Raw genomic sequence first — 13,637 nt, 5'->3', positions numbered from 1 at the left:
AGGACACATCTAGGTTGGACTGAATGGGGTTCAGTATTCTGAGGTTGTTACTGCGTTTGCATAGTGGACCTCATGAATTATGTATGCTATCTAACAAAATTAGAGCCTCATTAGTAATAATTAGGTTAATGTTTGGGAGGGGCGGGTGACCCTTGCTTATTTAACCCAGTTTCTGCTTCTGTACTTCCCCCTCTTCCTCTCCCTCTCCCTCTGCTGTACCAGAGACTGGACTGCCCGCTTCTTGCAAGATTCTTAAAAAACTACCTTCACTTTGAGAGGGCGCTGAGTAGTCAATTTGGGTCAGGGTCTCTGTACCCCACACACCACTTTTCAGAGTCTTGCAAATACTCTCCCCTCCACTAATTTCTGCAGTTAATAGATAAATTGGTTGTAAGTTGTAGATCTCTCCACTTTCACCTTAAGCCCTGATCTATGTCAATCAAAAATGCCCCAACACCAGACATTCTCATATTCTCTTATCTCTCTCCCCCCACTTCAGTGCCTCCACACTGCATTTATCCCCTAAATTAGGAGCTTCAGTGATAGGTCAGATCAAGAAAACGTTCTATCCCCTTCCTCTTTATTCTAGGAGCCTACAAAATCTGTTAAAAGAACTTTATAAACTACAAGCAATAAAGTGCAGTAAGGAAGAAAAAAACTATCATTTCTTGCCAATAGAAAAAAGAGAGAGCTTTGAAGCTTACAGAAAATTCACAAAGTTCTAAGAGGTAGAAAGCTAGCATGTATGCCTTACTAGCAGGTACAAACTTATTTTTGCTCAATGCCTATCTACTATTCAATTCAATAAACATTTGTTAACAGCAAGTCAGGCACTGTGCTAAGCGCTAGGGATACAAAAGGAAGCAAAAGATGGTATCCCTTACTCTCAAGGAGCTTACAATTTAACAGGGGAGACAACGTGCAAACAAATATATACAAAACAAGAGACTGATACACAGGCTAAATAGGAAAAGATTAAGAGTGGTTGGGGTAAGGTCTCCTGTATAAGATAAGATGTTATCTGAGATTTAAGGAAGCCTGGGAAGGCAACAGGTGGAGCAGAGGAAGGAGAACATTCCAGGCATAGAGAAAATGCCCAGAGAAGAGAGATGGAGGGCGCCTTCAAAGAAGAGGGAGGAGGCCAGTGTCACTGGAGGAAAAATTACGAGCGAGGAAGGAAGATGTAAAAGTACTGAAAAGGTAGGAGGAGACTAGGTTTTCACTATGCATAACATCTTTGGGCCTACACTAGACCTAAAGCCCGTAAAAGTTCCTTGGCCCCGCCCGCCGACTGCTCATTTATGCACAGCGTGGAGTGGGCGGGGTCAAGATGACGTCAGCGCTCCCGGAGAGGGGTGTGGAGCTCCAGGATGCGTGGGCATCACAAGGATAGGGCGGAACTACGGGGCTCTGGAGGGGGGGGGGGCTGACGTCACGGGAGGTTGACGCGTTGCCAGGCGACGGTGGCGCCTACAGTTAACGGCAGAATTGAGCGGGGCCCTGCTGGGGAGGTCGTTGGGCCACTCAGCCCCGGACTCGGACCGCTTGTCCCCCCTCCTCCTCCACTCTCTCACCCCTGTCCCTTTCCCCCGCAGAAATGGCTGTGGCCCCGGCCGCGGTGTCGCCGGTAGGCGTAGGGGACGTGGCCGGGGAGAGTCAGTCCGTGGAGCGGGGCCCCGGCGCGGCCTACCACGTGTTCGTGGTGATGGAAGACCTAGCGGAGAAGCTGAAGCTGCTGGGCTACTATAAGGAGATCTTGCGCAGAAACGACCTGAAGCCCCTGCACAGGTAGGACCCCGAGTCCGCGGCCACGCCCCCTTCTCGCTCCGAGGCTTCTGGGCAGCCTGGGCCCAGGGGGTGATGCTGTCCAGTCCGTGCCGTGGTCTCAGGCACACATGCGCACACCCCTTTTATCCGTGTTGCAGCTCCCAGCCAGATCAGCAATACCGACCCCGAGGAGTTTGGGGAAGTAGGTGAGAGGGGGTAGAGAGCGAGCAAGAGTTAAGATCTTTCAAAATGTGTTCCATTTGCAAGGCACAATGCAAGGAGAGACTGGAAAATGCATTTGTAGGGGATGTGGACAAAGCCCAGGGGACTACGTCTTTTCTTTCTTGCCGTGTACACCGGGCTCCTGGTATATAATTCTCCATCCCGTGGGCAGAGCACAGTGTTCTCTGAAGTCTGAGGAACAAAATAAGGGGGAACATTCAGAACCTATCGTATATAAGGCAGTGCCTCTTTTTTTTTTTTTTTTTGGTAAGAATAGACTGTTATAACTTCTTTCACCAGTCTTCCTAGTCTAGATTTGGCCAAATAAAATGGTTTCATAAATTTCTTTCCATAATTGATGTTAGTTTTGATTACTTTTGTGTTGTACAAGTGAACGCAAATTAGAATTCTACTCCTAGAGTTGGAAGCAACCTTACTTTACTTAATGTGTAATAAAGGCAAATAATTTTCTTGGGATTATCTCAAACATCTTCCTCTACCCTTGATTCTTGTAATCATCCAAAATTTAAACTACCCGGTCTTTAAGTCATCTCTCTTGCATAGTTTATCCATAATCAATGAAAAGTTCGAGGAAAAGAACAACATGCTTATAATGTTTATTTTAGTCATTGGTCACCATATATTATGACTGGATGACATAGACTGGATTGATTAGTATAATGTGGTTTGTTTATATTTCAATTCAACAAACACTTAAGTGCCCACTCTGTGCAAAATGCTTGTATTGCCAAAGATATGACACTTTGCCCAAATACATTTTTAAGATTAAAAGCATTTTGTTCCTGTGTTTCTATTAAAATCGATTATATCCCGTTATCTAAGCAGTGCATCAGGATCAGGACACTTGAGTGCATCTTTAATATGTGTATAGAGACATATTGGATTTCTTCATTTCCATTTATCAATTTTGACCAAGAGAGTGGAGGTATGGTTATAACCTTATATAATCATAATAATCTTAGGTGAAGCAGGGAATAGTTTAAGAGAGATGTGTGTACTTGTATTTATAATATGTCATCACCTCCCTTTGCCCCTCTTTCTGTTGCAGCCATTCACAAGTGGGCTGTGTATTGAAAAAAGTTGACAAAAACTGAACTGCAACATAGATAGCATGCTCTTAGTAAATGCTTTTTTATAAATTAAAAGTTTATGATCATGACAGAGGCAGGAAGAATTCTTGAACTAGTATTACTTTAATGTTGTTGCTAGGTATCTTGCTCTGAAATTTGTTATTAAATTTCATAGGCTCTCAGATCTGGGACTATTTTTGTTGAACTTGGAGGTTAGAAGTCACATTGAACATGTACATTTTAGAGTTGGAATGTGATATCTTAAAGCATTTTAACTCATATGATGCATTCAGGATCTTAATCTTTTTCAAGTTTCAGATTCATTTCTTTATTTCATATCCTTTCTTGTACTATAGACATACTAGTTCAGGTATTTCATGTGTATTTCTAATTCTTTCATTTGAAAAGGCCATATAGTAGTGATAAGATCACAGAATTAGTTATCAGGAGACCTAAATTATCAAATTCAGTGCTGTCAGTAACTAGTTGTGTTACTTCTCTTGGTAGTTTAAAACAGAATAATAAATACATTTTTGAAAATTAGCTGTCACTTTTTTTCTTTATTTCTAACATGAGACGATATCTACATTTCCTTGCAGCTCTAACCATGTGATTCTATGTATTAAGAAACTTTAATGTTAATATGACATATTGAAATTGATAAAGAGATCTATTGTTAGCTTTTTGTTTTTAATGTTGCTATTAAAATAAAACATACTTTTGAAATATCATAGATGTTAACTATTTTGCAGCTCTTTAAGATTTCTTTTTTTTTTCCTTTGACACAGACTTTATTTTGCTTTGCCTACCAACCCGGGTGAACAGTTTTACATGTTTTGCACTCTTGCTGCTTGGCTAATTAATAAAGCAGGATGCTCCTTTGAACAGCCGCAGGAATATGATGACCCCAATGCAACAATATCTAATATATTATCTGAGCTTCGATCATTTGTAAGTGCAAGAGAGTTTGTATTTTCAAATTGACAATTTTAGTTCACTGTATTTGCTAATTAATTCAATATAAATGACAAACTAGTCTTTATCTTATTTATAAATTTCTAACTTTTTCAGATGGGATATATCAAAATATATCAAAGTATTACAGTTACATTTAAAGTATTATCAACATAATTTCATACCTCTCCAGGTTCCTGTAGCTGCCTTCCAAAAATTGTTAATTTATACTAATATATAGTACAAAAATATACATTATTTTTCTTAATGTTAAAAATTTCTTAATCAAAAGTAAAACATAGATTTTAGCTCACCTTTCTGAAAAAATAAGCAGTAGGCAATAATTGAACAACAGTTTATATTTTCATACATCTTTTGATGGTGGTTCTTAATGCAAGTATGCTTTTTATTTCTGTTCTTACTCCAGGGAAGGGGTGCTAATAGAGGTGGTAAATGTAATGCAAGCATTTAATTAACTCGTGAACTTGCTCCATCAGAGAAATTGTAGATTATCACCATACCTAATTGGAAAAGTTGTGAAAATTAATCAGAGGCTATATCTACTTAACCTACCTCTATGCTTTCCTTAACACTTCATCATATAGACATGGCCTCACTTTTCCTTTCTTTTACAAAAACCTTTCCCTTCTCACACACACAGACACACACAAAACTAACTTTCTCCCTAACTTCCTGTTGATGGCACTACCATCCACATAGTCACATAGGCTTGAGATCTGGAAGTCATTTTTGATTCTTCCCTCTCCATCTTCCCCTACATATTATCATTTGTTATGTCCTGCCAATTCTATCTTCACATTTTTCATATCCATCTCTTTTACTTTCATTCTAACTAGCCTAAGTCACAATCTTATCTATTCAATCAGTTAATCTGCGTTCATTTATTAAGGTGTCTGCTTATTGTCTAGCACTATTATATGTGCTAGGGATACAAAAACCAAAAATGAAACAGTCCCTCCTCTCAAGGAGTATACATTCTATTGATGGGAGATGCCACATATATGTATATGTATATACATATATATGCACACACAAAATAGATACAAATAAATACAACTTAGCGTGGAAGTGCACTTGTAGTTGGGAGCATTGGGAAAGCCTTCATGTAGATACTTGAACTAAGTAGAGAAGGAAATGAGAGATATTATGAGGTAGAGTAGAGAAGTACATTCTAGGAATGAGGGACAGCCATTGCAGAGTCAGGGAGATGCACATGGAATGGAACATGGAACAAAGATGAGGACAGCTTTTGCTACCCATAGCATACAGGAACATGGGTAATGTAGGGAAAGATAGGTTCGAATGAGGCTGTGAAGAACTTTTAAAAAAACAAACGAGAGTTTATATTTTTGTCCAAGAGACTATAGGGAGACACTGGAATGTTTTTAGTAGAGGAGTACCATGATCATATCTGTGTTTAAGGAAAATTACTTTGGCATCTGTGTAGAGGATAGCTTGCAGTAGAGAATGATGCAGAAGCCAGTATAATAATATGGGTAAGAAGAGATTAGGGCCTGAAATAAGGCATGGTGACTGTATGAGAAAAGGGCAGGTGTGAAAAATATTGTACAGGTAAAAAAGGCCATATAGGACACCTGATTGGCTTTGTGGGGTACAGGAAAATGAAGAATTGAGGAATAATGGTGACTGAAATCACAGTGTTGCCCTTGATAGAAATAGGGAAATTCATGGAAAAATGAGGTTTTAGGGAAAGTTAATGAGTTCTCTTTCGAATATTTTGGGTTTGATATGGCTCCAGTACATCCAGTTTGAAGTGTCCAATATACTGTAGGTGATATGGGACTAGAGCTCAGAATATCTGGGAGTTGTCTGTAGAGAGGTGATAATTAAGCCTATGGGAAGTAATGAGGTCACCCAGTGAGAGTTATAGAGATACAGGAGAAACTCTTAGAGTATTGGAGTACAGCCAAAAGTAAGAGGCATGAAGTGGATGATAAGCTAGCACAGAAAGCAGAGAAGGAACAGTCAGATAGGTAAAAAGAGAACTGGGAGAGAGTAGAGTATAGAGTATCAGTTCTGACCTAATCTATTATAATAGCCTCTTAAATGGTGTTCTTGCCCTGCCTTTTGCCCCCCTTCCCAGTTTCCCTACTCCCTTTCTACCTGGTAGGCCCAAGCACTTTTAAGTTCTGCAATGCTTTCCCTAATGTATGGTCACTCCAGTTCTATACTCTTCTCATTATGTGTATCAGGATATAATTTTGCTTCTGTGAATTATTTTAAGTGAAAAATCTTATCCTTCCTCACTCTGAGAGATGTAAATGATCACTTTTATCCATGACTATATTACTATGTTAGGGCTTTCTCTTCTTATTTGGATCTTTCTGTATTGGAAATTTATTCTCCCTTCCCCCTTATGGTATCTGAATTAGTATTCTGCATGTAGAATGGAGGGGGAGAAGTGAGAACACCTCTACAAAGTGGTGTGCTTTGATTCCATGTTTTTATGTCTAAAATCTTCTGAGAACATTTCTTCTTTTCCAAATAACTTCATTTATAAAATGTCCATGCAGACACAGACAATCCCATAGCACTTTGTATGATGTCATGCATTAGCTAACCTTGAGTAAGTCAGTGAACATTCCCATCTCCCTCAGTTACTATGCTTTAAGGTACAAAAGTGTGTACCTGAACCAGATGTCAGTTAACACTCTGTACTCCCCCCCACTGATCACCATCCTGGAACCTTGGAAAAGAAGGGAACATCTCAACACATATGGGAGATGGGACATTTCAGAGGAAGCTAGAAAACAACCTTAGTTCAGCCTCCACCCCAATCTGAACTACCAAAACATTGCCCAAATCTGTATACAGATTTGCCCATTTGTAACATCCCACTCCGGTCATCTCCAACTGGCTATAAAAGACTATCCTTTAATAAATATCCTTAGGGCACATAAGTCTTGAGGGTGGATTTCTTTTTCCGAGTCTCTAATGTGAACACAGTTACCATATAGTCATGCATTTGTAGAGACATTTGCTATGAAGAAATTGAAAGGACTTAGGGGAAGCTGATCATATTTTCCTCATTTTTAAATACCTCTGGGAGACCTCATTCCAGTTGCTACCATGCGTGGCCCTAATTTACCATCCCATCCTTTATCTTAGTTTCATTATAATCTTCCAAATACTTAAGACTATAATAGGCCTTAAGTGGCAAATAAAATGACTGATCTTTTGGCCTCTAGTTTATCCTCCTTTCCATCCTTCATATGAGGATCCTAATTATCTTCTTAATGTATCACTCTGATAATATTCCTCTTCTCAGATGCCTCTTCATTGTCTGCAAATTTATAAATTCCTAATTCTGACACTTTAAGATCTTCCCCAATCTGATTTCTCTTTCCCACCTTATTTCATATACTCCCTTTCACTTAAGCTATGCTCTAACCAGACTGCTCTTTTTGTCTTGTTGTCATTGTGTCCCAATGCCTTTGCTCAAACTATTCCTTCTATCAAGGATGGAATTTCTCTTGCTTCCCTAAGTCTCTGCCTGTTTAAGTGCTTCATCTTTCAAGACCCAGTTGTGGTACTACTTTTCCTTGAAGCATTTCCTGATACCCTCCTCCCTTCCTTTTTACCTTGTTTTTGGTCTGGGAATATGATATCAGTGGTATAGGGAACTCTAGGTGAAAAACCCTTACCTACCAATGCAGATCTAACTACTGCTTTGCAACGTCTGATCTTAGAGAGTTTCTTGGAGACACTGAGAGGCTAAGTAACTAGCCCAGGGTCACATATGAATCAGAGATAGGACTCAAACTCAGATTTTTCTGACTGAGAGCATGCCTCCTATAACTTCTATGTCTTGGGTAATCCTTTATATCAGTTACATGTGTATGTGGTGGTGTTTCTTCCCCATTCAATTTCACATCATCATCACAGATGCTGTCAGGCCTGTTTTTGTGTCCCCAGTACCTTGAAAAGTCCCTTGTACGTAGTAGGTACTTAATGTTTTTTGAATTAAATTAAATTGATTTTGGCAATTCAGTGTTGGGGTTTGAGAGATTCTGTAAAACCAGTTGGTATTATATAGATCAAACAGCAGGCTTATTGATTTTTTTTTCACTTTTCAACTGGTGGTTTTGCCTTTCTGTGTAGGCTGGCCTAAGGGAATAATGATTTTCCCTAGTCAGATAGCTCATCAGGAAAAGATGAACTGACATCTTGCCAAATTTAGGCCATGTTATTTGTGTTTTAGGAAAAAGAGACAGAGGAAAAGAAAAAGATGGACTAGCAATATAATTATTTAAAACAGTATTTAATCTTTCTCCCCCCCAAACCATACATATATGTGGCATGTCATTTGTCTCATCATGTTTGAAAGATAATTAAGAAAATACTGTTTTTATTTTAGGGGAGGTCTGCAGATTTTCCTCCATCAAAATTAAAGTCAGGTCATGGAGAGCATGTATGTTATGTTCTTGATTGTTTAGCTGAAGAAGCCCTAAAATATGTTGGTTTCAGTTGGAAAAGGTAAGATTGCAGTATATTAATACTTCTATTGTGTAAGCAGCACATTAAACCAAACTGTTCAGAACCTTAAAAAGTGATCGCATGAGAAACCCTTTCGGTTGTTTTATTTCATATTGGAAAAACACCTCAGGTAATAGAGAAGAGAAGAAAAGTCGATATAGAGCTGAAATGTTAAGTGACTTTTTATACTAGTTTTAAAGTTAAGTGTTAGCTTTTGTGATCTACTATATGAACTTCTTCTGGCAGATGTGTGTGAATTTTATATTTGATTGTTAGAGCTCGGGAAGACCTTTAAGGTCCTGCTACTCATAGTCCAAATTACTCATTTTACACATGAGGAATGCTAAACATGGTGAAAAAAGGACCTTGAAAAATTAGAGTCCATAGATGAAAAAGGGGCAGCTAGGTGGTGCGGTGGATAAAGTGCTGGACCTGGAGTCAGGAAGACTCACCTTCTGGAGTACAAATCTGGCACTTACTAGCTGTGTGGCCCTGGGCAAGTCACTTAACTCTGTTTGCCTCAGTTTCCTCATCTGTCAAATGAACTGGAGAAGGAAATGGCAAACCACCCCAGTATCTTAGCCAAAAAAACACCAATTGGAGTCTGAACAACAGCAATAGATGAAAAAAAAGTAGAGGGGACAATTAATAGATCAACAACTAAGATTCTAAGTAAGAATCATAAAATCTAAAGTATCATAGTTGATGGCCTGTGTTAGTACTGTGGTATATTGTAAAGAACATTGATCTTGGAGTTAAAAGACCTAAGTTTGAAGTTTAAAAGTTTACATGACTGTGCGCACGTCATTTAACTTCTTTATGCCTTAATTTCCTCATCTATAAAATGAGGATTCTAATACTTGACATTACCTACCACAGGGGTAACTTTAAAGTACTATATAGGAGTATACTAATTTAATAATGTAATAACATAAACATTATTTTAGCATACACAGATAACTTGGAAGTTATGCACAAAACTAACTCATATTTTTTCATGCTCCTGAATGTCACGTTCAGGAAAATTCCATTGAAAGAGCTTGTTTGGCTTGTATTTTCTAAATCTAAAATGTCAGAAGTTAGAAAATTTTAGTAAAAGTTTGTTTCTGTTCTGAGCATTTACCTTATTATTTCTTTTATGATTTATTTTTCCAGTAAATATAATTATTAAACTTAGCTGTCTTCTTTCAGGCCAGTATACCCAGTAGAAGAATTAGAAGAAGAAATCGTTCCAGAAGATGATGCAGAATTGACAGTAAATAAAGTAGAGGAAGAAATTGTGGTATGTGTTTGCTTACATCAGATTTTTTATTAATTATATTAATCACTAGCTTTGAGTGTTTTTCCTTTATTTTGTTTCCTTACAATAATAGGGAAGTATTTTTTAAGCACTTACTATATGCTGGGCACTTAAAAGTATAGTGATAGAAATTGTCATATCCTAGAATATGTTTTCTTCAGTGACTTTTAGGAGAGAAAAATATTAAGTATAGGTCCAGGTCAGAAAAGTTGGCATATACTCCTTGTTTCTTCACTGCTACTTCTAGGCCCTTCCTCTGCTAATATCCTGTCCTTCATAAATGCAGATACTGTTTGCAGTTTTCTATTAGCCCTCAAGTCATTCTCCCTCTGTATCAAGTGGTTTAGTAAGGGAGTTTCTAGTTTTCCTCATTAGCAAAACCCTTGCCTTTCTCCTCCCCTCCCTGGGTTTTTGTGATATTTCTCTTGTTCTTCCCATACCTATCTGAATTCCTTCTCAGTTTCCATTGCTGGATCATCGTTCATTTCCCTCTTGCTAAACATCATTGTACATCGGAACTATTATCTGCTCTCTTTTCCTTCTGTATTAGGAATTATTAACCTTGGGACTGTAATCTTGATTAAAAAATAGTATGATAATTATTTCAACATAATTGATTTCCTTTGGAGCTCTTTGTATTTTATTTTATGCACTTAAAAAACATTATTCTGAGAAGGGGTCCATGGACTTGACTAGATTGCCAAAGGGGTCCATGACAAAAAAGAGGCTAAAAACCCCTGCTTTTACGCTCTCGCTCTCAGTGATCTTATTGGTGCCCGTGCATTCAATTATATCTCTATTCTAATGACTCCTTCACAGCCAGTCTTCACAGCCAGTAGCCATGGATGTCTCATGGAGTCTGTCATCATCCTTTCATTGATCCAGGTTCACAGCTTGGAGTCATCTTTGACTTCTTTCTCTCTCTCTCTCCCTTCTTCCTTCCCTTCCTCCTTCTCTTTTTCCCCCTCCCTCTTCCCCCTTCCCCCTTCCTTCTCCCCACCTCTTCTTCTGCCAGTCAGGTGCCAAGATTTGATTCTGCTTCCAACCATTTTCCCCATTTTTCTCACCCATCCTCTTTTCTCCAGTTACATAGCCACTACCTTTGTTTTGTTTCAAAGCATAACTTTGTGTCCTAACACGTCACATAGAGGAGTTTCTTAATAAATGCCTGTTGATTGATAGTTAAACTTCTCATCACATCTTGCTTGAGCCTACTAATTTACTCTCAGTCTTCTCTGATCTATTCTCCACAGATATTTCTGTGTTTTGTACCATTACCAAAATAATCTTCCTAAAGTATTGCTCTAACCATATCACTGTCCTGCTCAAAAAGTTTCAGTGACTCCCTCTTGCCTGTAGGGTAAAAACATAGGTTCCTTTGCTTGGCATTCAAAAATCTCACAATCTGGCTTCAACCTACCCCACTCTATAGGCTTATTTTGTATAATTCCATGCAATATTCTTATGTTCTAGCCAACTACATAAGCCTTGCATAATTCCTATTCTTCTGCCCTAACACCATAATTTCATTTCTTAATGCTTTTTGTGTATATAAAATGAATATAACAATACCACCCCACAGAAATGTTCAGATCAATAAATGTTGGTCAAATGTTCTTGAGGGCTTCAAATAAAAGATCTCATTTAAATTGCACTACACCATCTGGGCCTTTGTGCATGCTTAACATGCTGTTCATAATATGAAACTAAAAGACCAGGTCTCTAATGTTTAAATCTGTGTTTGCTACAACAGATCAAAATTGTAAGACCAACGGGAACAGAGACCTTCTCAGATAGTCCATTGCCCAGAACTTGAGATAGATTAGACTTGACAATTTGATTATGGAAAGATGTGTGGAATTTGGTGATTGAAATATATTAAAGAACTACTTAATTCTGTATGTATATTATTGTATTCTGAACTAATTAAAATTTATGAGTAAAGGGGGCGGGCGGCAAACTAGGGGAGGTGGGAGAATGTAGGTTTAGAATCCAGCGGATTCTAACGGAAAGAGAAGGGGGCAGGGCTGAGGAGGTAAGTCTCGCGAGAAACGGGGGCTCCGGTCTCTTGGCCAGAGAGAGGCGGGGAGCCCGAGTGGACACCACGTGGGGAGTGGATCCCGGGACTGAGAGAGGACTAGAGCTGGAGCTGTGGAGATGCGCAAGGAGGCGCAGCCGCCGCCGCGGAATGGAACTGCCTCCCAACGCGCCGGCCTGTCTGCAGCGGCCCCTGGACGCGGCGCGCTATCGGTCCGATGGCTCCCTGCTTCTGGGCTCGTCCAGCCTCAGCGGCCGCTGCTGTTGTTCAAGGACCCCAACGGGGGCTTCTGCTCTGCCGGAGTGCAGACCAAAGCCAGGCTGTCGGAGCTCGCCTGGGTGGGGGACCGGGGCATCTTCGTGGCCTCCAGCTCGGGTGCTGTGGAACTGGGAATTGGATGAGGGTGAGACACTTATTGTCAACAAGTTCTGCAAATATGAACACGATGACATAGTAACCGGTGTCAGTATCCTGATCAATGTCACACAGGCTGTCAGCGGCAGCAAGGACTTCTGCATAAAAGTTTGAGACCTTGCTGGAGAGAAAGTGCTTCACTCGTACAGAGCTCACTCTGGCAAAGTCTCCTGTGTTGCTGCTTGTTCCTACAAGGCATCTAAGTTCCTGTCATGCAGTGAGGACAATAGAATTTTACTTTGGGATATACGGTGCCCCAAGCCAGCCACACATATTGGCCAAAGTGCCTCCCATCACCTTCCTACCTCACTGGCTTGGCATCCTCAGAAGGAAAAAGTTTTCACTTTTGGTGATGAGAATGGCACGGTCTTCCTTGTGGACATCAAGAACCCTAAAACTATCCTCTCCTCCTCTGTGCACTCCCAAAGCGGCACAAGGCTGGTGTTCTCACTAGACAGTTTTCCCCTCCTGGCGTTCCTCAGTGAAGACTGTTCTGTAGCTGTGCTTGACTCTGGCCCTTACAAGAGGTGTTCAGAAGCTGAGCCCACAGAGACTTTGTGAGGGATGTTAGGTGGTCCCCACTCAACCACTTTCTGCTCACAACTGTAGGCTGGGACCATCAGGTCTTCCACCACACTGTGCCCACAGAACCGATTCCAGTTCCTCTTTCTGGGAGTGCCTGTAAGTAGACTGGCTGTGAGGCAAAAAAGGCCAAACTCTTACAAATCCAGACCCACTAGCCCTTGGTTTGTGAGAAGACAAGTCCTGTGTGTAGCAGGTTTGATCTGTTAGAGCCGAGCAGTTGAGGCACCACACTTCTCTGCCTGGGATCTCGTAGAGACATGAGGAGACAGCCATTTATTTTTTTAGATTATATTTAAATTTTTAAACAAAGATAATATGGACCGTCTGTTCCCACATCTAGTTACCTCCCCTTGTTCCTCCTCCTTCCCAGAAAGTACATTAAGGGATAGAGAAGTGCCTCTTCATTTCCCTCTGGTGTCAAGGAATTTGCAAAATCCTGGGAGTGCCCTTTGGAGTTTTTAGTTGTGATTATAGATCTGAGACAAGAAACGGGAAACTCTTTTAAAAGCCTTTCCTACCTTGGGTTATACTAGGACAACCTCTTGCCTCAGTCACTTGAGGTGGTTTCTTTCCCTTAATATGAATTCTTCCTTGGCTGAGGAGGAAGGAAAAAGGTCTGTTTTTCCTAGTTTGTTGGGACCCTCCTCCCTTAGTGCCCCAGCACTCAGATTCCTTGCTACCTTCTTGCCCTAATCCTAAGAGACTAGTTCTAGTCTTTTCTTTTGGCTAGATGCCAGAGGGGATGGCT

The 13,637-nt window shown here is 40.1% G+C and overlaps 1 protein-coding gene and 1 pseudogene across 3 annotated transcripts in view; both read left to right on the top strand.

The window, feature by feature from the left end:
* Positions 1 to 1,423: 1,423 nt before the first annotated feature.
* Positions 1,424 to 13,637, top strand: part of IFT57 (intraflagellar transport 57) — a 94,793-nt gene continuing 82,579 nt past the window's right edge. Inside the window, exons 1-4 of one of the 3 annotated variants that reach the window (XM_069069805.1) lie at positions 1,424 to 1,788; positions 3,869 to 4,031; positions 8,434 to 8,552; positions 9,744 to 9,834. In XM_069069805.1, the coding sequence (XP_068925906.1) occupies positions 1,598 to 1,788; positions 3,869 to 4,031; positions 8,434 to 8,552; positions 9,744 to 9,834 (564 nt within the window). In that variant the 5' untranslated portion in view covers positions 1,424 to 1,597. The remainder of the gene's footprint in view (positions 1,789 to 3,868; positions 4,032 to 8,433; positions 8,553 to 9,743; positions 9,835 to 13,637) is intronic. The other 2 variants (XM_069069806.1, XM_069069804.1) reach the window with 2 other exon arrangements.
* On the top strand, positions 11,520 to 13,392 carry LOC138147491 (methylosome protein WDR77 pseudogene; annotated as a pseudogene).

This window comes from Petaurus breviceps, unplaced genomic scaffold (assembly GCF_028583685.1).
Source record: "Petaurus breviceps papuanus isolate PSGF00001 unplaced genomic scaffold, PetGlider_PUasm1.0 90792, whole genome shotgun sequence".
NCBI lineage: Eukaryota > Metazoa > Chordata > Mammalia > Diprotodontia > Petauridae > Petaurus > Petaurus breviceps.
Note: the sequence above shows the minus strand (reverse complement) of the source record. Positions and strands in the feature narration are given on the sequence as shown.